Here is a 26182-nt window from a genome sequence, read left to right as displayed (position 1 = left end):
TCTTGTCATTATCTTTCGTGGTTTTACTTTGTTCATAATTAGTTGATTCAAGTCAATGACATTAAATTGCTTTTCAGACCAAGCTTTACCCCATGTTCGTTAGTGCCTTGGAAATTGCATTGGCATATCATGTCAAATTGCAATGACTTTTCTTTGTGATGTTCTTTGTAGTTGCTAATACTTTATCTGCTCTGGCTGATTCTGGGTTGGTTGCATGCTGTGTTGTAAACTGAATGCATGTTATACATCAAAATATATTGTAGCAGAGATCATATTGCAGGTCACTTTGAAATTGTAAAGTTTTTTGAGCTTCTGAGTAAAATTTTCCCCTTTGAGTACTAAAGACTGTTTGTAACTTTGTAGGTCTATGGAAAAGAGTTGAAGACGATAGAGGAGTGCAAGTCGGGTGTATCTGCTGCTAATATGCGTCAGCAGATGATTGGATGCTTGCCTAGACTCTTCAATATGATACGTGATATATTTCGTTTAAGCAAACGCTCAGTTCTTACAAGACAGGAGCTTGTTCACAAAATAATATCAAATCACACGGATGTTACTGATAGAAGTAAATAACTCTCTTTGAACATCTCTCTTCTATTGTCTTGCAGGAAACAATTTCAATGCCATGCTATGTGATCTGATCTCATGCTTAATATTTTGTACTCGCAGGTGAAGTTGAGGAGCAGTTGCACCTCCTTGGACAAATAGCTCCTGAATGGATTTCTGGAAGGATAGCTTCCACTGGTGACTTTCTATACAGGTATGCTATGCATGAGTTGATTGAGATAAATGGAATCAACTAAAATGTGAAAGGTATTATTCTTGTGTTATGTATAACTCGTTTTAAATTTTTTACTTGGGCTCAGTGTCAAAAGTAACATAGATCTGTCAATGATCCACGCAAGAATTGCAAGCGCCTTGTAAACACATGCACTATGAAAGCTGGTGGGAACATGGAATATGTGTGGGAGTGCTAAACTACGCAGGCCAGTCTTTCAGACTCTGCAGCTGTACTCGTTGACGAAATGCTTTCAAACATCACTTCTGTGGATTGGTACTGTCATTTATATCTATTTTTGATAGAAAGTGAGGTAAACTCTCCAATGCTTTTCCATGAGACTAAGGATTGCCTTGTGTTAAACACATGTTTTGTCACTTTGCCATGTGGTTGGAAATTATTATCAGGATATCCTTATGTTAAATATTTAAGTTGTCATTATTGCAAATCTAGGCTTGTAGTGGACGTGGCCGACCCACACTGGTTAAAAGAAACATATGACTTGCTTCCAAATTTCTATTGAGCATGTAACCGAAAAAATCATGAGAGAATCTGCCCATATTGCAGCTAAAAGGAAGGAGGGGTAACTGTTTAATAGGCAGTTTTTCATGCAGATGGTTTTTTTTTTCATCAAAATTGAATTGTGGCAAGGGAAAGAAAGCACTGCACTGTTTCTAAAAATTTAGTGTTGTGAGAAGACTATAGGAATGTTGAAAAGAGCAAGGGAGACTCTGCCTTGTGTTATAGTCCTCCCAGTTTTAGTCATGTAAACAGTCTATTCTGTAAATACTGCTAGTTAGTTGTGTTCCTTGCTTCCGTTGTTTTGTTTCCTTACATATTTTCTGCCAAGGTCGCACTGTTAGTTTCTCAAACAGAGTCATTATCATGACATCCAACCTTAGAGCAGAGCACTTGCTTGCTGCATTGTCTGGCCACACAACAATAAAAACCGCAAGAGAGAATGTCATGCAAGAAGTATGCACACGCATTCTTGGACTCTGTGTATGCATCTTTTTCATATAATTTTATCACGAAGTTGGCTGCGGTGCTTTGACATGCCTTTGAATATTGTTGCAGGTTAGAAGACATTTCAGGCCAGAGTTATTGAATAGACTTGATGAGATAGTTGTATTTGATCCTCTTTCTCATGATGAGCTCAAGAAAGTTGCTAGACTACAGATGAAAGATGTAGCAATTCGTCTTGCAGAGAGAGGTGTTGCTTTAGGGTTTACAGATGCCGCTCTGGATCTTGTTGTTCACGAAGCCTATGATCCTGTAAGTAATCACTTTGTTTCTTGTTTTATTCAGTCTAACTTGCCAGGGGATGTGCCCCCTACCCTAATAAACTTGACACTGCATCTCCTTCACCAGTCCTCCCTTTCCCTATTGCAGGGGACATGACCCACTCCTTGGAAACATGTCTCCACATCGTAAGAGATGTTGAGTTAGGGTTCCCTCACTAAATTGGACTTACCTCCCTTTGAAACAATCTAGAATTGCGATTTATATGTTCTATTCTGATGCCTGGTATTTTTCATTCATAATGTTTGCTCGGTGTTCTTCATGTACAATGATTTTATTCAAGGTCTTATTTCTATTTTCCATGCCCTGTCATATAAACCTGTGTGGAAAGTTATTCTAGGAGTTTGATGTTTTGCAGAGTTTTGGTTGTGGTGGCCAACAGTGAATATTAAAAGCGCAGGACTTTTCAGTTTACAATTTCATTTTCTAAGATTTTCAATCGTCTATCATATATTTTGCATGAACCTGTCTAGGGAGTAATTTTAGTCTGATATTTTTGCTGGCAGTTGGTTGTGGTGGCCAACGGTTGATCTTTAAGAGCTGTGAACTCTTCAGTTTACAGAGTTGCTTTCTGAGATTTTCAATTTTCTCAATTTTCACATTCAGTTTCGGATTTTCTAATTTTCACATGATCTTCTTCCTTCTGTATGGATCCCATCGATATAAATTTCAGTTCTGTTCTTTAAATTTTAACATTTTCCTCTGGCACTTGAACTTTAAAAATGGGGTGCTGCCTGTCTCTGCGTACTCGGCGAACTTAGTTCAAAGTATATAGTAAAGGGATGTTTTTGGTGTGTTTGCTGATTAATATAAATTAATGCATTGTTTACTTGTTAATACTAGTGAAGCAGGCAGGATCATTATTAGCCTTTGTGGTTTACGGGTAATTTAGGTCAAAATTTGTGAGTAAAATGCAAGACTAGTTGGGGATTCTCATTTAAAACCTCTAAATGGATAACGTGGTAACGTGGTACTTGCAGGTTTATGGTGCTCGCCCCTTGTGACGATGGTTGAAAAGTAAAGTTCTCACTCTGCTATCTTGGATGCTCATCAGTGGGGAGATTGATGAGAACAATAAAGTATACATTGATGCAGTGCCTGAGTAGCAGACATTATCTTATCACTTAAAATATTTGTCATGTTCTTTATTTTATAGAACTGCAGACAATGGATAATGGTCTCTACCTTTCTTGATCGTCATTGTCCTTCTCATCTTCGTTATTCTCCAGTCCCTCAAACAGGCACCCAAAATGATCGGTTGAAGGAAAATTGTTGAAATTACTACGAGGAGAAGGAGATGATCTACCTTATTGGACCAAGAGGTAATTGACAATGTCCATGGAATTAGATGAATTGATTGAGGATGTATCTGGAGCAAACTCTGGGAGTTGTGACATCCAAACTCATCTATCACTTGCAATGCTTGGAGTTGATGATGATTTGGTATCAAATAGCAGTCCAGATTTTAAATCTACTTCTCTGAGCTTCATAATTTTTCTTACTGCTTGCTTCTGTAAAAGCTTCAATATTTTATATTTGGTGTATTACTGTGAGCCAATGTCACTACTTAGTTGTGTTCAATTTCAATCACTCTGCATAATGGCTGAAGCTGTGTCTGAAGTTGAGTGGAGTCCATGTAAAGTCCCTTGCCCACTTGATCTACTTGGAGCAAACTTTTAGAGAACAAGAACATGATAATAACAAACCTAGGGGCAAAACCTTCTGCTCTGCAAATTCCAGTTGGGGACCTTAATAAATATAGTTAAAGTCTATAAGCACTTTTTAAGGCATTTCAACACACCTCAGTAACTAATTTAATCATTTGCACATCTCTTGTCTTTTGGTGAGCATTTCTTGTCTTTTCTCTTGTGTTTCTTTACTTGTTTAAAAATTTTGAACAATTGATATCATTCAACGTTTTTGTGAATTAATTAAAGTCTGGCCAATTTTCATTGATGAATCCATTGCTACTGCGTTGTAGCATTTCTTTTTGCATTCTGGTCAGGTGAAGCACTAAAGCTTGATGCATATTTAGCTATAATGGCCCTAGTGTCTTTTAACTCCTCAATTTATATTTTATGCGACGGCGAAAGAACTGGTAGCTTGTTAATTGAAAAGAAAAACGTATTGCTGGATGATACGGCTTGACATTATTCTTGTGGTTGATCTCTATTGGATGAGTTTATGGTTACACTCCATTGGCTGACATTGGAATGATGGCCATCTTAATTACACTTCATTGGCTCACTGAAGAGTAAAATATGTAAACAACTTAATAGTGATTATTGATGAGAGGATGAGATTTACTGTTTTGTTCTTTATGTTATCTGCAAAACATAAAACACATATAGTTGAATAGAAAATATTGATTGTGAACCAAAACAAGTTCTAATTGATCTAATAAAATTGAAACTTGAATGGCCACTGTAAACGCATGTGATAACAAACACTACTTATGAGAACAATAGTGTTTGACAATAAATTTCTAATTACCAACTCTGTATTTTCTTTCATTTAATCCAATTGTGTCTCTTCTTGTGGTCACTCGTTTTAGTGACCCACTGGTGCTCACTAGAGCTGAAAATTTTCTTGTCCTTGCCTTTGGAGCAATTGTATGTATGTGGAAGGAAAAGTAAGTATGATATCGCTACTGATTTGCCAGACCATTGTTATGTACTTTTTTAGGTCTGAAGATGTGTAACTTGTGGTTTAGCTTGATACATTCTCTTTTATACCACTTTACTTTAACTTTGTCTATATCATAAGTCTAGTAGCGATTTAAGTGTATGTCTGCATGGCAGAACTGCATTGGGCTTGAACTTTTATAAAAAATTACATTGTATTTAAAGAAATATGATGTCCAGATAGCATAGAACTCCAAACATCAAATCTCTTTGCTCCGTGTAGGCTTCAACCAATATCTCTTTTAGAGAAATTCAACAACTCTAATTTAATAATCCTATCGGCCTCTCTTTGTACCTTTTGGGACAATTGCTAGTTTTAACCACAACCCATGAATCCAATTAGTAAATCAGTGAATCAAGTTTTAGCCACAACCCATGAATCCAATTAGTAAATCAGTGAATCAAGTTTTAGCCACAACCCATTTCCCATGCCTTCCGCATATCATTCAACATAAAAGTTGATTCTATTATGGCTTCACCTAACATAAAAACACTTGCCACAACCGTGTGACAATGAAACATGATAATCATGTTATTCACCAACTAAATATATAAATGCATAAATACACAAGTGATCAACATTTCGAAGAATTGACATCAACACAATATAATTTATTTTATTGATTTTGTAAAATTTATATCTTTGATTTTATCATGCCAAATCACTTTGTAAATAAAATATTGGAAAAGTTTGTGGATCAAAGTTTTATTCCTCATTTTGTTGTTCCAAATCTGTGGAGAGGGAAAATTTTTATATATATGACAAAATAGGGAAAGTTTATATATATCCTCGCTCAAAGGTAGATTACTTCGGCGGTGGTCAGATTTTCTTCGACGTAGCGGAGAAGAAAAAATTTGGCTGCTCAAATTTCGCTTTAGGTGGGTATGCCATTGTTGAATTTTTTCTTCCCACTGATTCATTTTATATCTTTGATATTATCCTGCCAAATCACTTTGTAAATAAAATATTGGAAAAGTGTGTGAATCAAAGCTTTACTCCTCATTTTGTTGTTCCAAGTCTGTGGATAGGAAAAAATTTATATATATGACAAAATAGGGAAAGTTCAAATTTCGCTTTAGGTGGGTATCCCATTGTTGAATTTTTTGTTCCCACTGATTCATTTCATATGGTTGTGTTTCAATTTGAATATCAACATTCATTGTACATATCAATTGTAATCTGCTTAAAGTTGGTTATTTCAAATTCTGATAACAATTTTACTAAAATCTAACGGTAAACCACTCATTTAATACTTATTACTAAACTACTTCATATACAACTCCACGCATTTAATACCTATTACTTCCCTCATCACAAATATTCAAATCACCCAGCAATGTCATACTTGCACATCAAAGTCGTGATTCGTTTCTTTGATATTGATGCTTTGTTTCTATGCAACTAATCCGAAACAAAGGCTAACAGAGTTGGACTCTCGGCCGATTTTGGGTCACAGTCAGTCGGATCCCTAGTACATATTTATAACTTGGTGGTGAATCTTTGAACAGATGGCAACCTACGCTTTGACCTTATTGCACACCACAACCAGTCAGATTCTCATCAATTCGTTCACACCATCAAAGTCGATATCTCCATTAAACCTGTAAGATTTAATATCTTCAGGTGCTCTCTGGTCGGTGATTCTCCTATCCACGGTTTTGGTATCAGAAAATAATCATTAAAACTGAAAATATATATAAAATAAATTATATAAGTATATCATAACATCTAAAAATAAATTAGTGTATATTTATAACTAATTAATAATAAATGAGTGTATATTTATAATATATTATGATTTATCAAATATGAAGAGAGATGAAATTTTTTATATTAAATGATAAAAACATGACACAATTAATTTATAGGGTTTTATTCAATGAATCTTTGATATACATGGTATTACTAAACAATACCAGTATTTGACTACATATTGGAAAATACTTTTAAAATTCACATGATTTAACCTCCTACCAATACGAATCTAATAAACCTTCCTAATTTTAAAAACCCTTACTTTCTTTTTTTGCTTAAGCAAGAGTAGTTCCTTCTATTTCCTTAAACCACAAATAAATTTACAGAATGTACAAAAACTAAGACTTCCGAATGGACTCAGGAAAACCAAGGGTGTGCTGCCATAGTGTAGCTCCACCCTTCTACAACAAACACTATTAATCTCTCAAATCAAACTTTATGTGGAACAAGAAAAAAGCAAAAGCCTAATCCGTGGCACACTAACCACCCACGTCTTTATCTTGACAAGCCCGAAAAGACCCGTGGCCCCACAAAAAGTACTTGCAAAATTGACCATTAGGTCAACCCACGAGATTGGACGACACAGTGGAATATCGAACAACATAAGATGTGCGATACTTAACACGCGATGGAGGGTGGTTTAATCGCCCCTCCCTATCCACGTGTCGGGAGCCTAATGGAATCACTCCCAAAAAAGTTAAACCACTTACCATACCAAAGCTGTGCGAACACCCGAAAACCACTTGAGTCTGGTTTTCCGACCAGTTAGAGGAAAGAAGGGGAACCGCCTGCGCCGGGAAACAATAACCCTCTATATGCCACAGGGACCGTCATTGACTGTGGATAGAACCCTGTAGAGCGATCTGAAGGGACAGGGACCTGGTTGCTTTTCACCAGGGTGTTAAAGGACTACTTTGAGCATGTCCATCTACCAGGAGCCACCCCGAGAACTGAGAATTAACCTGTTTAGACATCATTAAACTGTATCTTTCATTCTAACCCAATGTTTAAAAATTTCTCTATCTTCTGCCGCTTGTTTGTTGCAAAGAGCTTTAACTTGGCCCTGAGTCATCTCCTACCACTTCATTTCAAATCTTCTCTTTGAATTCATCACTCCTTGGTTGGCTAGAGTGTCCACTAGTTTGTTGGCTTCATGTCTAACATGTCTGAAACTAACATTTCTGAGACTCAGGAGATGCTTTTGTATTCTTTGATACACTTGTATTAGTCTCCAGTGATTTGAGACTTTCTCCGGCGTTGCTCCACAACTTATTCTTTTGACGGCATTTATAGAGATCTCTGAGTCTGCCTCTATGATGATGCTTGAGCTTTGATTTAGATTCAGTAGTTCTAGGCATTGTTCTAAGGCCATTAATTCGACCATGTTATTTGTGGCTTTACCTAAGTGGCAGTGGAAAATGAATCTTATACTTCCATTTTCATCTCTTAACACCCCTCCGTATCCGGCTATCCCCGAGTTGCCTTTTGAAGCACCATCAATATTGCATTTCAGGTATCCTTCCAGAGGAGGCTGCCAGAAATCCTTGTCCTTTCCCAAATTTCCTTCTCTTCTACTGAGTCCATTGATACTGATCTCTTGCATTTTCAGTTGCCTGAGAATTCTCATCTCATTTTCTGTGGGAGGGTTTTTAGGATAATTGCGAACAGTGGTGCTAACTGTCTCCCTAATCTGTTTCAAGATCAGATCCATCAGGCGAAGAGGACTAGTTTTTTCATTCTTGAAAATTCTTTTATTCCGTTCTTTCCATACATTCCAGATAATGAAGCTCGGCGTAAAGGCCCAGGCCAAATTAAGAATTTCATTCTTCGAAAAGTTCCCTCTCCACTTGCTAAGGGTGTCAGTGATGCTTCCTCTATCTATGTCTGTCTGTTGAAAAAGGTCGCAAAAGAATCCCACAACCAGGTGGTAAAGGTGCAACTGTTAAGAATATGCTCCATTGTTTCCTCTTGAGCTTCACATAGCTAACATCTAGAAGGCCCAATAACTCCTCTTTTCTTGATGTTGTCCCAAGTTAAGATTTTTTGTGTGGTGGACTAACCACATGAATAGCTTGATCTTCATCCACCCTTGGTGGCTCCAAAGTTGTTGCCAAGAATTCGTTACATTGCTGGAATCTAGGTTCAGGATAATCCTCTTAGCTTCCTTAAGATTAAAGGAGCCTTCTTTATTGAGGCCCCATCTTAACTGATCCTACCCCTCTGTTACCAAGATTTTCCTTTGTCTTAGCATGCTCATAATTTCCTCAGCTTTTATTTTTAGGGTGCTGTCATCTCTACAGTCTATGCTCCTCCAATTTCTCCATTTTCCAGAGTTGTGAGGAAGATTCTAGAAATCTTTAACTTTGGTTAGTCCCTGGGAATCTATTTCCTGCTTGAGGTTTATATAATCCTCTTTTAACAGCATTGGTTCTTGCTGCCATTTGTCCTCCCAAAAGAGAGCAAGATCTCCTGCTCTGATTTCCCAGAAACTGTGGTCTTGTACTAGGCTTCTGTTTTCCCAGGCTTTATTCCAGATGTAAGAGCCCTTTATGTTGCCAGTCATTCTAATAAGATCATTGGTTTGCCATGAACTTGCATATTTTTCCTTCTAGGTTTTGGCCCATTGAGCTTCTGGTTCTTTAACCCATCTCCACCAGAGTTTGGCACCTAGTACATTACTTAAAATTTCCTGATCATCTAATCCTAGGCCTCCGTGACTCTTAGGTTTGCAGATTTTGTCCCAAGAAACAAGGGCCCATTTCTTCCTTGTTTCTTCCTTGCCCCAGAGGAAGTCTCTCTGGATATTCCTGAATTGTTGTAAGACCCCTTTGGGAGCTGGGAGAGCTGATAAAAAGAAAATCGGGATTGACTGCAGAATGGCTTTTGTCAGTATCAACCTACCCGCCAAGTTCAAAGATCTGATAGTCCATTTTTTAACTTTGTCTTGCATCTTGTTGAGCACCAGTTCCCAAATACTTCTGTGCAGGGGCCTGGCTGTAAGGGGAATTCCCAAATACTTTGAAGGGAGGGAATCCCTCTGAAAGCCCAGAATTCTTGCGACATTTCTTTGAATTGCAATGTTAGTATTTAAGAAAAAAAAATTGATTTGGAGAGATTGACTTCCATACCTGTGGCCAAGGCAAAGTTATTCAGGATTTGTTTGTACGCTGAAGCTTCTTTGACTATAGGAACTCCATGCAGCATTGTATCATCCACAAATTGTTGGTGAGTCATTGTCTGACCATTCTTCGTTAATTGAAGGCCCTTAATTTTTCCCAAGGCTTTAGCCTGCTTAATGGCTCTACCCAAACCTTCCATCATGAGGATAAAGAGAAAGGGAGAGAGAGGGTCGCCCTGCCTGAGACCTCTGGAAGGAGTGAAGATATCTGAGGGAGATCCATTCACCAGAATAGAAAAGTTGGAAGATGTAACCAAAGCCATAACCCATCTGACCCAGTTGTGATCAAACCCAAAAGCAACAAGGATCCTCTTGATATAGATCCAGTTTACCTTGTCATAGGCTTTGGCAATGTCTAACTGCATGATCATACCGGCCTATTTTTTGCTGGTTAGCAAGTGAACTGTCTCATGGGCTAGAATGATATTGTTAAGGATTTGTCTACCTTCCACATAACCAGATTGTTCACCTGAAATTAAAGAAGGAAGAAGAGGTTTGAGTCTGCTAGCCAATACCTTGGATATGATCTTGTAAACCACATTACATAAAGCAATGGGTCTAAACTTGTCAGCAGTCAGGGCTGAATCCTGTTTGGGGATCAGAGAGATGAAGGAGGTGTTGAGGGCTTTCAGAATAGTCCTGCTTCTTCTGGAATCCTCCACTACATTCAGGATGTCCTGCTTGACAATGTTCCAACAGGCCTTAAAAAAATCCACATTGAAACCATCTAGACCTGGAGCTTTGCCATTCTGCATGTCCTTGATAACCTCACTGACTTCCTCTTCGGTAACTGGTTTGTTCAGGTTAAAATTGTCCTCTCTTGACACCAGCTTAGGGATATTTTTGGTAATTTCTTTGATACATTGCTCTCTGTCTGGATTGTTTTCCTTAGTGATACTTCTGAAATGTTGAACCAACACATCTTCGATGTTCTTGTGAGAGGTCTGGAGCTACCCGTTATCATTCAAAATCGAAGAGATTCTGTTGTGAGCTCTATTGGCTATGGTTGATCTATGAAAAAATTTAGTATTACGTTCACCTTCTTTGAGCCATTGAATTCGAGACTTTTGTCTCCAAAAGATTTCCTCTTGTATGCATAATTTCTCCCATTCTTGATGGTATTTATCAGCTTGCTGACTTTTAACTTTATCAAAACCCTTTGTGATCAATGCTTGATTGAGTTCCTATAGTTTGGCTTCCACTGCCTTTTTATCCACAAAAATGTTGCCAAAAACCTTTTTGTTCCATTCTTTGAGTCTGAATTTAATGTGTTGAAGTCTTTTGTGTAGGGTGAACATATTAGTGCCCTGGATCTGCAGATCTTCTACCCACCATTTTTCAATGTTGCTGATGAATTTTGGGTGGGAGAGCCAGATATTCTCAAACCTGAAGGGTCTATTCCTGGGAGAATCAAACCCCTTGAGTTCTAATTGGATCGGCCAGTGGTCAGAACCTCCAAAGGGGAGAACTTTAGCTGTTATTTCTCTATTTGCTAGCATAAGCTCCTCTGAGATCAAAAATCTGTCTAACTTGGAGGCGACCTGAGCCTCACCTCCTCTTTTGTTATTCCAAATAAAAAGGCCATTATGCGTTGCTGAGTCAACCAGATTCATATCATCTGTAAAGGTTTGGAACAATTCTGAGTCTTTATTAAGCAATCTGGTGCCTCCTTTTTTTTCCGAAAGTGATTTGATCATATTAAAATCTCCCCCTAGGACCCAAGGTATTTTTTCGTGTGTGCTTATGAGCTCTGCCAAGGAGTTTAAGAGTCTTAGTTTCTCATCTATTCTTTGTGGCCCATAAACATTTGTAACGAGGAAGGTATCCACAGCTCCCACTAGTTAAAGAATTACAGATAAATAATTTCTTGAAGCCTCCACATCTAATATGCTGATTTTTTGGGGGTTCCATAGAGTGAGGATGCCTCTCGATGTTAAAAAACCCCTACTTTCACTACGTATTGTAGGTACCCATTTTTTTTATTAATATTTGTTATACCCTTTTATATTTTTTCATTAATTTTGAGCTCCATTTTTTATGCCTTCCAATATAAAAACCCTTTACCCCTTGATATATGCTCAATATATTATGTCATTTTTTCTTCAATATATATCCCCTGATATCAACCCACGTGGTATGGTATTTCTCCCCAGTGAAACCCCTTGGATTAACTTGATAATTTACAATAAATTTATATTAGTTTTTAATTAAAATCAATAATAATAATAATACTCTGTAATATAAATTTCATATGAGTTACATGTATATGAGAAATACAAAATAAAAATCATGCATATAAAGCCAGCTAATTAAAAACAATAATAATAATATTTCGTAATATCTTTCATATGAGTTACATGTATATGATAAATAAAAAATAAAAATCATATATACCAAGTCATGCATTTTTTTTTCTTTCTCTCGAGGAGTTTCACAATATTTTAAATATTAGAATCAAACCTTTTTTCCCCACATGCATTTAGTGTGAATATCTTGATCCCATCTTCATAAATATGGCATTTTCCATCTTTTTTCCATTATTCTTTGGATATAGTATTATACTTCCACTGGTCATAATGGTATTTAGCCTTCCATATGGTATCTTATAGTGTCCTAGGTTCATTAAATTATATTTGGTCTTGATAAGATCATGACAATCCACTGAGGCAGCACTAGGTTTTTTTCTTTTCATCCTTGATATATGGTACATACCTCAAAAACTCTATGAACCTTTTGGCATATGCTTCCATAGTGAGTTGTCCTAGCTTGTGCTCATGGAATTCCTTGATTTTTCCATCATAATACCTTTTAGATAAGTATTTCTCCTTGAAGTGCCTCTCAAACTCACTTTAAGTTAGCTTCTTGTCTTAAATGCCCTTGATACTCTTGAGGTCTTCCCACCATATATTAGTCTTTCCTCTTAGATTAAATATGGCTAGTCACACCTTCATGTTTTTAGAGTAATTATGCACTCTAAAATATTTCTTTAGTCCGAGAACCCATGCTTCAATTATTCACTCTTTATAACCTCCCCATTGGATACATGAGGTTTTCCCTTCATAAGTTCTTCAAAAAACAATATCCTTCCAACCTCCTTCATATTTTACTTATGAAATTCTAATTTAGTTATTATGTTGGAAAACTTATTAGAACTATTAGTTCCACCCTCGAGAGGTGTCTGTTGAAGTATTGTCATTAGTTGTATCTTCTTTTGCACTCTTGTGCCCCTTTCCTAGTCTACTCCCTTCTTTCTTGGTGGTCCCTGATCCATACTTATGGATTTCAGATGGGCTATGAACAGGGAAATTTTAAGGATGAAAATTTGTCTTAAAGTTTAGAAACCATGATGAATCTTACTAGTCCCAAAATTGCAAATTATAAAATGTTTGTTGATATATTTCTAAAAACATGCGAATTTCTAATCGTTTTATATAGTCTTTATACAATTTTGGCAATTTTTAAGGTAAAAAAAAATTATACTATAAAATTTGGGCAAATCATTTTTAGAAAAAAAATGGAAATGGACGAATCTTTTTTTTGGAAAATTAGCCCACTTGCGAATATTAGCCCTTAAAATTTTCCATGGCTATGAACCTGTTTGGACCTAGGCCTATCACCATATGCTTTTTCCCTTGTAGGTATGAAATTATTTAGTAATATCACAACATTTACCTCCTCCTTATTTTCTTTGGCCTTGTTAATCTTCTCATTATTATCCTTACAACTTCTAAGCTCAACTCTGATCTGGATATTGGGGGAGACCTCCAAGATCTGAAAAATTGAAATGCCAAAAGAAAAGAGGAGAACTGATCCAGGTCCGAGTGTGAAGAAGGACCTTTCCAAGACCTTTTACTTTCGTAATGTGTTAAAATTGCTTTTAAAAGAACATTAATGAATGCATCTGCATGCGGTAAAGAAGAGGGACATAACAATCATCAGCACATGAGAACAAAAGCCGTTGATAACAGAGTTCGTCCAGGAGGGACTACGTCTCCGGGCCCTGGTGTCAAGATGGTGTAGGCCGCTGCATTATGTGTTGTCAATAAATATGATGTACATAAAGATGATGTCTCGATCATACAAGGAATAATGCCCTCACGTAGGAGTGGCTCTAAGAGATGTTCCACAGCTAGAACTCTCAATCAAAGGATTCCTATCAGTATGACACAAAAACAAGCATGGTGTGCATCCCGCTAACATGGCACAAAAGGGATGTCAAAGCGAAACACATGCATGACGAAAACAAGAGTATCCAAGCAACATATAACAAGGGATCTCAAAGCATAACATAAAGATTTATGACAACAAGTACATCACATAAAAGATTTCGCATCAAATCAAGGAAGGAATCATGACAACATGTAATAAACAAAACCCTGTATCAACATCAATCATGGATCTGTACAACATAATGCAGAAAGAATAAGTACATGAACACATCATATACCTCACAACCAAGGGCCATCTGAAGAAGTGGATGTCTCACTGCTGAAGCTGCTTGGACCATTGCTCTCAAGGCATCGATCTCATAAAGATCGTTGCTCGCACAAGAATGTGGACATCTGCACTGGCACTTAGAAAAATGACTAGAAGAAGAAATGAGAGAATAAGAAATCTAAAGCCACCATCAAATTTGTAGCATTGAGTAGTGCTGAATCAACTGTCCAAAATCTGAATTCTTAGAAGTTGAGAATTCTAGGCTCAAGGAATCTTCTAGATTCCCCCAGGATTTCTCAAAGATTCTGTTCCATGGGTGGACTGTAAATTTGCAACTCAGATGGCGAATCTGGTCTCACCATTGTGATCCCTACAGAAAACCATGAAAAACAAGTATAAACTTGACTACATTCTGAAATGACAAAATTTTATCTCCTTAGGAAAATTTCATGGCTCATGGTTCCACTACCTGTTTTTGCTGAAATAATGGTTCCACATACATTCTGGAACTGACTGGAAAATGCAGACCTCTGATGAAGAAATGAACAACACCATTGTGTTCGTGGCGATGATAGGTGTAAAAACCATATAAAACTTGTCAAATTCTGACAAAGTGAGAATTTTGCCCTCCTGCAAAATTCATGGTTCCTGCATTAAAATATTAATTAATTCACTGCCTTGAAATTCGTGCCTACATTTTGCCTCGAAATTCATGCCCACGACCTCTCTCTATCTCGAACTGCGTGCAGAGGTGAAAGTCTGAGTTTAAATAAAATTCCATTGGCGGATTTCCCAATGGGAGTAGTTGGCGCATCGGTAATATTAGGCGAATGGTTGAGGAGAGGTTGAGGGATCAAATCCCACCTCTTCCATATATGAACCTTTTAACAACCATAAAATATTTGAAATAGGGGCGGCACTCCCCTTAAACCCCGCATTAATCCTTATTGGCGCCTTTTAATACATATATCGCGCGCATAAATCACAATCGGCGGTCGGCACAAGGACCGGCGCTTATATCAGCGCGAAATATGAGGTCCCGCCGATATCCATATCGGCGATCGGCAGTTACGATTGCACATATATCGGCACTTTATCCGGGATGTCGCTGATTTCCATATCAGCAATCGCTCTTATCGGTGGTCGGCACGGCGGAGGTATCAGTGCCCTAATCGGGGTTACACCAATATATATATCGGCAACTAAATATCGGTGATAGGCGCGAAGATTTTATATTGGCAATATATATATATAATGTATGTGATATATATATATATATATATATATATATATATATATATATATAGCGATATATATATGTTTGGTTGGGCTGTTAATATATCGATATATATATATATATGTTTGGTTGGGTTGTTAATATATATATGGCATAATATATATGCGGGATATATGGAGGAGGGTTCAGCGGAGGTTATTTTCGCCGATCCCGATCCCATATATAGATATTCATGCAATTATTGCGATAAGTGGTTAAAAAGGGTTCGGCAGGGTTTGTTGCCGCCGATCCCGAAACCATGTCTTAATGCGATTTTTGGGGTTTAAAGGGGCAATTGCGATTTGTTTATATAGTTATTAATAACTATTAAACAACATTTTGTTATATGGTTATTTATTTAACCATTTCCCATGATTTTTGTCTCTTATGCCAATTTATGAGACAAATGAGAGAATGCCACGTGTCAATGGCTGATGGGCTGCCATGTGGGTCCCATTTGCTTAATGGGATGCCATGTGGCATACTGTGGGCCCCACTTTTCCCCTATCATGTCAAACTTGAAGAGCTCTATCTTTCGCATACGAGCTCGGTTTGACGAACCGTTCGCACCACCAAGATCAAGACGACGAGGTCTTTGATTTGGTCTTGGTTCGAGCACAATCCAAACACTTTGATTTTTAAGCCATGTTCCATGCCATGGTGTCTGAAGATCCACCTAGATCAAGAACACACTATAAAAAAACCACAAAAAACTTTCTTTATTAAAACAGATAATAACTATAAAGACTACATTGTGTTGGACAATCTGTTCTTTTAAAAAATGTGACTTGTTACTTATAGCCATTTTTTGTTATAATACCATAGGTAAATTCCATAGGTGGGTAAATATCGTGGGTGAATGAATACCATGGGTTGATGTCACATACAATACCATGGGTGAATGAATACCATGGGTGGATGCCACTAACAATACCATAGGTAAATTCCATGGGTGGATGAATACCATGGGTAGATGCCTTTTTCCATTTGGATGATTCCTCCCTCCTTAAGAAGTAATGGTCCCCATTGTGTGAATCTCCCTCCTGAGAAGCATGTGTTGAATATGAAGAGCCAGTGAAAAGAAGGATTTTGTGTGGTTAACCCATAACCGTGATTAACAAAGATCCGATGATAGAGGTACCGGATAATGCTTGTGACCAACTGTGATAATGACATTGTGCGGCCTAGAAAATAGACTTTGATGAAGTGTGGGTTTTTGGATGACCCATAACCATGAAAAATGAAGATTTGATCATAGAGATACCATGTAATGCGTATGACCAACTGTAATACTAACAATGTGCGACCTAGCAAATGGACTTCAATGACAAGGATTTTGTGTGGTTGACCCATAACCGTGATATTAACTATTGATGAAGTAGCAAGTGTCTGAATAGCCTGGGGTGGGAGGGAACGTCTCCAAATAACCCAAGCCGAATGCTGCTATGCTGAAACTGATGAATGTGAAGCAGGTGCCTACTAAAGCGGAGTGGGAGGGCACATCTCCAAAGGTAACATGCTCCGAATGCTGCTCCAGATTTAAAATGGCCATAAGTCGGTCAATATAACTCAGAATCCTTACTATAACATGTTTTTGGAAATAGAATGACCATTCTACATCTTCCCATGTGATTGAAATGCCTACCTGAACACTTTGGAAACAAAGATTCACGTTGCATCTGTACCGCCATCACAAAAGTTTTGAAAAATTAGCTGATTTTAAATCGGCGATATCTCCCTCATCCAAACTCCGATTCAACCAATTATTTTTTTTAAATTGGGTGATTTCTTTAGAGGAGATCATATCTACAATCATTTTTCTGAAATTCTGCACAAAAACTGCAAAAATGATAGGAGAGTTGTCATCCACGAATTGTCGTCAAAAAAATTTCTGCAACATAGCTAATTTTAAATTAGCGATATCTCCCTCATCTGGACTCCGATTCAATCGATTTTTTTTTTAATTTGGGTATTTTTCACAAGGAATATAGATATGTTATTTATTTTTGTAAATTTGGCACCAAATGTTTCATATCTAATCTGGAAAATTTCCGCCTAAAAACATTCCTCAAAAAAAAAAAAAATCTTCCCACTTTGCCCAATAAAGTGCTTTGTGGAGGTCGTAGCACGTGCCTGAAGTTTGCAAAAATTTGAAACTGAAATATGCATCAAACCCTCATTCCCATGGAATCGTAACCTGAATCTAATACCACTACTCCGGATCTTGGGGGAGGCCCCCAAGATCTGAAAAATTGAAATGCCATAACAAGAGAGGAGAAAACACAATAAAAAAACCACAAAGAAACTTTTTTTATTAAACCAGATAATAACTGTAAAGACTACATTGTGGTGGATAATCTGTTATTTTACAAAATGTGACTTGTTACTCATAGTCATTTTTTGTTACAATACCACAGGTAAATTCCATGGGTGGGTAAATACCATGGGTAAATGAATACCATGGGTTGATGTTACATACAATACCATGGGTGAATGAATACTATGGGTGGATGCAACTTACAATACCGTGGGTAAATTCCATGGGTGGATGAATACCATGGGTAAATTCCATGGGTGGATGAATACCATGGGTAGATTCCATTTTCCATTCAGATCAACCTCTCATGCATATAAGGGTCTCCATCTAGTCAGGAGGCATCTCTAATATCCTCATCTCATCTGATTCTTCTTCTCTATTATGAAAATTTCTTTCCAAGATGCATTGGACCATTTTGTTGCACATTAATTTTTGGCTTTTTGTTGGAAATGTATTTCCTCATGTGATGGAATAACACACATAACTATTACATTAAAATAATCATAAATAATAGTTAAACATACTAAGTTCCCTCGATTACACTAACACTACCTTAAACTAGCTTGAAGCTTTTATGTCACACATTCAAGAATAAATTAGCAAGGTTTAAAATCAACAATGCCATTATAATAGATATTCAAATTAGTTATGTATTCCAAGCTCATTCAATCCAAGTGCTGAATCTTAAGCTTTGATAACTCTTTGAAGTGGATCTCCAAATTTATCCATGTGGTGTATTTTTGGCTCTCTAGACCTTGTTTGAACCATAGATATGATACTACTTTGTAACACACCCAATCCCCAAATGTTGTATTAGGGCTATGGGGTCTTCAATTTTTATTATGAAGATGGGATTATCAAATTATATATTTCTTCCATCACCTCAAATCACAATTCTGATACCACCATCATCTTTTTCTTGTGGAGAGATTTCCAACGATACAAATTGCATCTAATTCTAAGATGTAGGAACAAAGTTATGTCAATTTGAAGTTATACCCATTAAGGGCCACATCAACATCCATACAAGCCACACATTGAAACATGGTAGCCCTTGGCCACACATTGAAACATGGTATCCCTTGGCCCATGGTAGCCCTTGTTATGCTCTTGACCTGCGAGAAGATACTGAAATACCAAGTATGCGAAGAACTATACCCAGAACACAGAACAATAAGAAATAACAGCATGTATTTTATTATTCAAAAAGGAAAGCAATGTTCACTTACCTCTTCGAGGGGGCAACCTCCAATAGAGCTGGGCTTAATTACAAAATAAGACACGACGCTCCTCAAGGGGAGTCTCTATCCTTTATATAGGATTCATACATGCGATACCATGGGTCAGTACCATGGTTCTTATTAATACCATGGTCCATTTGCAACTAACTGTGGTCCCTTCTTTAAATGCGGGTCAACCACTTACAATTATTAATATGGGCTTTATTGACTCTTTAACTAACTATAACTATGACTCGACTCTATTACATAAATAAGGGGGTTAGGGTTGGACCCTAACATGCCCTCCCCCATAAAAATAGCCTTGTCCTCAAGGCTGAAGCTGCAAAAACTTTTGAAGAACAGTGGCTGGTTCCCAGGCCACATCTTCTGGAGAGGTGTATTTCCACTTGACGAGGACTTCCTTAATCGTGCGACCACACAGGTGTCGTTCTCGCATGTCAAGAACCTATTCAGGTTGGAGCCAGATTGAACCTTCTTCATCCAATTCCGATAGACTGGTTTGAATTCTACAATGGTTCCTAACCACTTTCTTGAGGCATGAGACATGGAAGACGGGATGGATTTTTGCAGTGGGTGGCAAGGCTAGCTTGTAGGCTACTTCTCTGATGCACTAAAGTATTTGATACGGTTCGTAGAATTTTGGAGATAATTTCTGACAACCCTTGTCTTTGAGTGATATTTTCTTATATGGTTGCAGCCTCAAGAATACTTGATCCCCTTCTTGAAATTTTTGCTCTGAACGATGTTGGTCTACCTGTTGCTTCATGTGATTTTGAGCTTGATGGAGATTCTCTTTGAGGTGGGCCAGCATGGTTGCACGGTTCTGTAGGAGTTGATCCACTGCTTGTACCTTCGAGCATCCCTAGATATAAGAAGTAGGTGAAGGAGGGAGTTGACCATAAACTGCTTCATATGGAGTCATTTTGGTGGTGGCATGATAGTTAGTATTATACCACCATTCAACTAGAGGTAACCACTGTACCCATAGATGTTGCTTTTCTGAAATGAAACACCTAAGGTAGGTCTCCAGACATTTGTTGACTGCTTCAATTTGACCATCAGTTTGGGGATGATAGGAAGTACTGAGTTGTAGTTGGGTACCTTGTAGCCTGAAGAGTTCCTGCCAAAAGTTACTGGTGAAGATCGGGTCACGATCAGACACAATGGAAGTGGGCATGCCATGCAATTTGAAGATTTTGTCTATGAAAGATTGAGCCACCAAAGCTAGTGTAAAAGGGTGGGGTAGGGCGCAAAAATGAGCATACTTAGAAATTCTATCCACAACCACCATGATGACTGACTTGTTGCCTGACTTCGAAAGACCCGTAATGAAATCCATAGAAACCTGATGGGAAATGGCTGTAATGTGCCTAGGGATTTGACTGTTTCTCCTTTGTGGTGTTGACACACATCACACTCAGCTGCAAAAGTAAGAATGACCTTTTTCATGCTTGTCCAAAAAATGAACATCGAGTACGAGCATAAGTCTTCTAAAAGCCTGAATAGCCTATAGTGGGAGATGAGTGCAACTCTTCCAAAATGTGACTTTTGAGGGTGGATGTTTGTGATATCACTACTTTGTCCTTGTAGCGAAGAACCTCATCCTGCCAAGAGTAGCCCATTGTGGAATTTGGATCCGCCTGCAATTTATTAATGAGTTGGGAGAGCAAAGGATGTGAAAACCATTCCTTGCGAGCCTCTTCAATCCACTATGTAATGGGAAGAGAGATTGCTAGCAAGGTGCTTTCGTCCTCAAATTGGTGTGATAAAGCATCCGCTACGACATTTTTTCGCCCTTTCTTGTAAATTATCTCATAATCATATCCCAACATTTTGGCTAGCCATTTATTTTGTTGTGGCAAGGATAGGCGTTGCTCCAAAAAATATTTAAGGCTTTGATGGTCTGTGTAGATTTGGAAATGTCGCCCCAATAAGTATGGTCGCCAGGTATCCACTACATGTAAGATGGCCATCATCTCCTTCTCATAGGTAGATTGTCCTAGATTTTCCCCTCTTAGTTGTTGGCTAGTGAAGGCCAAGGATCGACCTTCCTGCATTAAGACAACCCCAATACCCGTACCTGAAGCATCACATTCAATCACAAAAGATTTGGTGAAGTCAGGTAGTGCTAATACGAGAGTGGAACACATGGCATGTTTGAGAGCTATAAATGCCTGTTGCGCTTCATCATTCCAAAGGAATGAATTTTTCCTGAGAAGGTGAGTGAGGGGTTTAGCAATGCGACCATAATTGCAGACAAATTTGTGATAGTAGCTAGTGAGACCCAAAATTCCTCTCAAGCTCTTCAAGGTCTTTGGTTGAGGCCAATCCTGCATTACCTGGATCTTTTTGGGATCCACCCAGACACCTTCACGTCCCACAATGTGGCCCAAATACTCAACTTCTTCCATGCCAAAAGAGCACTTGGACAATTTGACAAATAACTTATGCTTCCGGAGCAGTTGCAAGAGCAAATCTACATGCTGAAGATGTTTTTCCCAAGTGAGGCTGTAGATGAGGATGTCATCAAAGAAAACAAGGACAAATTTTCTGAGATATGATTTGAGTAGGTGATTCATGAGGCTTTGAAAAGTGGATGGGGCATTACAGAGACCAAATGGCATGACCAAGAATTCATAATGGCCTTCATGAGTTCGGAAAGCAGTCTTTGGAATGTCTACTTCTTTCATGTGAATTTGGTGATAGCCCGAGTGAAGGTGGAGCTTAGTAAAGAATTGAGCCCCATTTAATTCATCCAACAAATCATCAACAACCGGGATGGGAAATTTATCTTTGACCGTCAGCTTGTTGAGAGCCCTGAAGTCTGGACACATACGCCATTCCCTATCTTCTTGAGCACCATGACCACAGGCGATGAATAAGGACTAATGCTAGGACAAATGACACCGGCTTCCAGGAGTTCCTTGATGATTTTTTCAATTTCATTATTTTGGGCGAAAGGATATCTATATGGACGCACATTTGGAGGTTGTGCCCCTGGGACCAAAGTAATGCTATGATCATGTTCCCCTCTCAAGGGTGGAAGCTCATGAGGCTTGTCAAAGACCTGCAGATGGTTGTTTAAGACCTGTTGCATCTCAGGATGAATATGAAGAGAAGTGGGTTCGAAGGCCTCGATGGCATTAAATTGGGCTATAACTCCATGGTGGCCCTTTTTTAACAATTTTTCCATCATATGCGAGTTGGTGATAGAAGGAGCACCTGCCTGGAGTTCGCGGAGGGTATGTGTGTGGTTATTCTGCTTGAAGCTCATATATAACTCCTGGAAATCCATTGTGATTGGGCCAAGTGTACGAAGCCATTCAACACCCAAGACAATGTCAAACCCACCCATGTTGATGGCAAACATGTGGGTCTTTAAGTGATAATACCCCCATTTGAAGTTTGAAATTTTCACAGCGACCTTCACATTTCATTGTCCCCCCATCAGTGATCTGGACCTAGAAATTAGAGACTGCTCTGACAAAACAATGCACTGCTTCAACGACTCTTTGATGGATAAAGTTATGCATACTGCCACTGTCAATCAAGACTACTACAGGGCGATGCTTAATAAAACCTCTGATTTTGAGAGTTTAGGGAGAAGAAATTCCTGCCAAAGCATGAAGCGAGATAACTGGTTCTTCAGGTGTAGCTGGGAGCTCATTGTCCGGCCGGTTGTCCTCATATTCCTCCTCTGGTCCCTCAAATGGTGCGGCTTCCTCACATGAACTGTGATTAGTAGCATCAATTTGAAAGAATTTGGGTCCCTTGTATTTATGCCCTGGGGAGTATTTCTCATCACAGTAGTAACACAATCCTTGCTTTCTTCTTTCCACCATTTCCGCTAGTGACACCTTTTGAACCTTAAGTGTTTGGGTAGTGCTCGGAGCCTGGGTGGGGCATCCCTTGGCTATGAAATTTGGACGAGTCGACTGGGCTGCTAATGCGCGTTCTACTTCACGAGCTATCTTGCAAGCTGCCAGCCATGAGACTGGGTGTTGTAGTCGGACGTGGGCTTGTATGGCGTCTTTGAGACCACTAATAAAACATTCCAAGTAGAATTCATTTGCTAGACCTCCTGTGCAGAAGGCTAATGCTTCAAAGGATTTAATATATTCTTGCACTGTGCCTATCTGTCGGAGCTTAGTAAGACGACCCAAAAAGTTAGATTCATGGTCAAAGCAATCAGAAAGGGCTTTTGAGAATATCTGCCAAGTCAGTGGCATTGCATAGCAGCGTTGATGCCACTGCCACCATTGCCATCTTTCTTGGTCCAAGTACAGGCTTCCCACACTTAGCTTAGTCGCATCATCTCTAATGTTATTCAATGTTAAATATTTCTCCATTTGTGCTAGCCATATGGCTGAATGAGAGCCATCAAATTTATACATGTCCAACTTGGGTGGTCGAAACTGGGACTATTGGTGGTTTCCATAGAAGTGAAGAGAATGGCTAGACTTACCCTCAAGGTTTTCATTAAAATCATATGCCTCTGATTGAGCCCCCGACTTGCCCTTTGTGATTGTGTCAGTTAAGGTTTGGATATGCTTCGTTAATGCCTCCAACTTTTGTTGAAGGGTGTCGATCTTCTCATTGGCCATAGCTTGAGCTATGGTTTGTACCATGCATCGATCCAGTGCACTTGTCGTTACTGTGAAAAAAAATTGGTACCACCCGAAATTTTGACGCTGACAAGTGAATGGTACCACCTTGCTAAGCCCGTCGACCTGATTCTTATGGGCTAAGTCTCCTATAAGCGTCCCGACTTCTTATCTCAAGTGCCTATAGCATAAAGAGGCCCATTTACTGGCTTATGTCTAGAAACATACAGAGCCTGAAGCTCCTACCAACATACTAGCTTCACTTCACCATTATGGTATACAATAATTCAACATAACTGCATTCATAATACAATATATAAATGCAACCATTACAACTAAGGTTAAATTCCCATTTATGAACATACATCACTTAATGATCTCAAATAACATAAGTGAAAGATTATATTTCACATAGCATTCATATTCATAAAATGAATGCACTTCAACATTCAAGCAAGCCATGTTAGTTATTCAACTCACTAATCATATTTATTTGTCAAATCAATATAACACGTTTATGCCTACCATTGCACACAATGTACATAGGAAATCCAACATAGTATTTAAATATGAAGCATTGAATGGCATTTACATTTCTTTTACAAGGAAGGAATACACTAATCTATTCCACTTGAACTTGCTAGAAACTAAAGAAGGAACAGTGAACCAAAGACAACAAGTTTCTCTGCAACTCCAGGAGGTAGAGAACATCATGTAGAAGAAAGTTTGGGATACCAGGCAGTTTGAGCATGATGGTGCCAAGCTCTAATGGCTTGAGTTTTGACTTGTCTGCAAAGTAGAATGCTTCATCAACATTGTCAGTGAATTCTTCAAAGAAATCTCTTCTAAAATTCATGTGGAAAGTTGCTCATAAACCAAGAAAACATGCATCTTTACATGAAGCAAGTGAAGCATTAAACAAGTCTCTAGTTACTCCAATATTGCAATGTTCCATAACACAATGAGAAGATTCAGGTGCTTTACCTTTCCCTTGATCTGGTGATTTTCCTTTCTCTTCATCCATTTCTTGTTTGATCTTTTCCCAAGAGAGATTACATGTGGAAGCATCATGTCCATTTTATTGCACCGTATACAATTAAGATCAGGTCTTTCTCCTTGGTAATGTTTGACCCCCCACCCGCCTCTATTATTCTCCCTTCCACGTCCTATTCAACCACCTCTTCCTTTAGAAGAATATTGTGCAAGATAATGAGAATAAGTGGGATATAATGCCTTGATGAAAGTGGTGAGAGGAACATGCATTTTAACACCAGTGGCTTCTATATCATGTATGATGGCTCTTATTTCATAGGCTAAGGTGAGGAGATCATCATCTTTCAATTCTAAATTGAACATTTTGATCATTAATTGGATTAGGAAGGTTTGTAAATCTATAAATTTGTATGTCTGATAGGATGGTGAGCTAAGGAAACCTCTTTGTTAAGCACAAATGTACTGTGAAATGCACTTTTCTTGATAATGGAAAGTAAAGGGAGAAGTTCCATATAATCTATTCATTCTTACACGTATTTGATGTTTCCTTTTTAATAGTTATAGTTATTTGGTTCTTGTATGGATGAATATGATAAGGATCTTGTATGAATATTCGGTGCACCCTTTCTTTTTAATTTTTTGTTGATGATAATGTGTTGGAACTACCTCGATTTCCATGAATGTGTTTAATGTGTAATTGGGAGGTTTAACTATTGCGCAAATTGGTGCAGGTTGAATTCCCATCCCCTTCCTAGCTGCAAAAACCTAGTTCTCGCAACCCCCAATAGGCCCCTCGAGTGAAACCTCACCTACCCCACAGGGATTTCCGCAAGGGCTGGTACCAAAAAGAATTTCATTCGGTGTGTTGCACGTAATAACCTGGATTAGAGACCAATATTAACACCCAATAAGACTTCAATAGAGCCTTGATTTAGGTCCAATTCTTACCATGACATGTCATAATCCAAAAATATCTCTCCCATAACAATCTATAAATACACACAAGTTAACCAAGTCCGATACATGTCAAAAATTGAAAATGATGTGTTGTCACTAATCTACAATGACATGTTCCTCAAGGGAATGCATTGCAAGCACCTGTGGAATAAATTGAGTTAGCATGCTAATCCCATTCATTGTCAGTTGGTCTATAGTAAATTAATTCTCTTTAATATTATAGTTATCTAATAAGACACATTAAGACTTCTATAACATGAGATAAGCATTTCCCACACATGTTAGATTATTAAGTGTTAAAAAGAACAACTAAATTAATCATGTTAAATTTATCATTGAGCAAATATGTTTTGTATACAAACATTAGACTTTTGGGTTAGTCATTAGAGTCATTAACCTAGACTCCTATTATAAATGCATAGAAATATATCTAGTTATAGGCATCAAATACAGGAAAGTTAAACAAGTTAAATGTATTAAAAATAAATGATATATTGCCACTAATCTATAATGACTTGTTCCTTGAGAAAGGGAGTTGCAAGTATGTAAAAATTAAAGGAGGTTGCACACTAATGTCCTTAATAGCAACTTGCTCCACAATCAATTAATAGAAATGATATATTGCCACTAATCTATAATGACTTGTTCCTTGAGAAAGG

At 38.1% G+C, this 26182-nt stretch overlaps 1 protein-coding gene across 1 annotated transcript; it reads left to right on the top strand.

Annotated features, from left to right (window-relative positions):
- Positions 1-1621: 1621 nt before the first annotated feature.
- LOC149140106 (chaperone protein ClpB1-like) lies at positions 1622-3228 on the top strand. Its single transcript, XM_089448032.1, has 3 exons — positions 1622-1753; positions 1856-2053; positions 3061-3228. Exons 1-3 carry the CDS (start codon positions 1664-1666, stop codon positions 3082-3084), a joined length of 312 nt encoding a protein of 103 aa, XP_089304158.1. The 5' UTR covers positions 1622-1663; the 3' UTR covers positions 3085-3228.
- Positions 3229-26182: the final 22954 nt, after the last annotated feature.

This window comes from Pinus tabuliformis, chromosome X (genome assembly GCF_031772625.1).
Source record: "Pinus tabuliformis cultivar Carrire ecotype Pingquan chromosome X, CPIR1, whole genome shotgun sequence".
NCBI lineage: Eukaryota > Viridiplantae > Streptophyta > Pinopsida > Pinales > Pinaceae > Pinus > Pinus tabuliformis.
Note: the sequence above shows the minus strand (reverse complement) of the source record. Positions and strands in the feature narration are given on the sequence as shown.

Excerpts from the sequence above, each read along its gene's own strand:
- LOC149140106 (XM_089448032.1), top strand. The coding sequence starts at position 1,664 with ATGACATCCAACCTTAGAGCAGAGCACTTGCTTGCTGCATTGTCTGGC. Across the intron at positions 1,754-1,855 it reads GAGAGAATGTCATGCAAGAA|GTTAGAAGACATTTCAGGCC; the intron begins GTATGCACACGC and ends ATATTGTTGCAG. Across the intron at positions 2,054-3,060 it reads TTCACGAAGCCTATGATCCT|GTTTATGGTGCTCGCCCCTT; the intron begins GTAAGTAATCAC and ends TGGTACTTGCAG.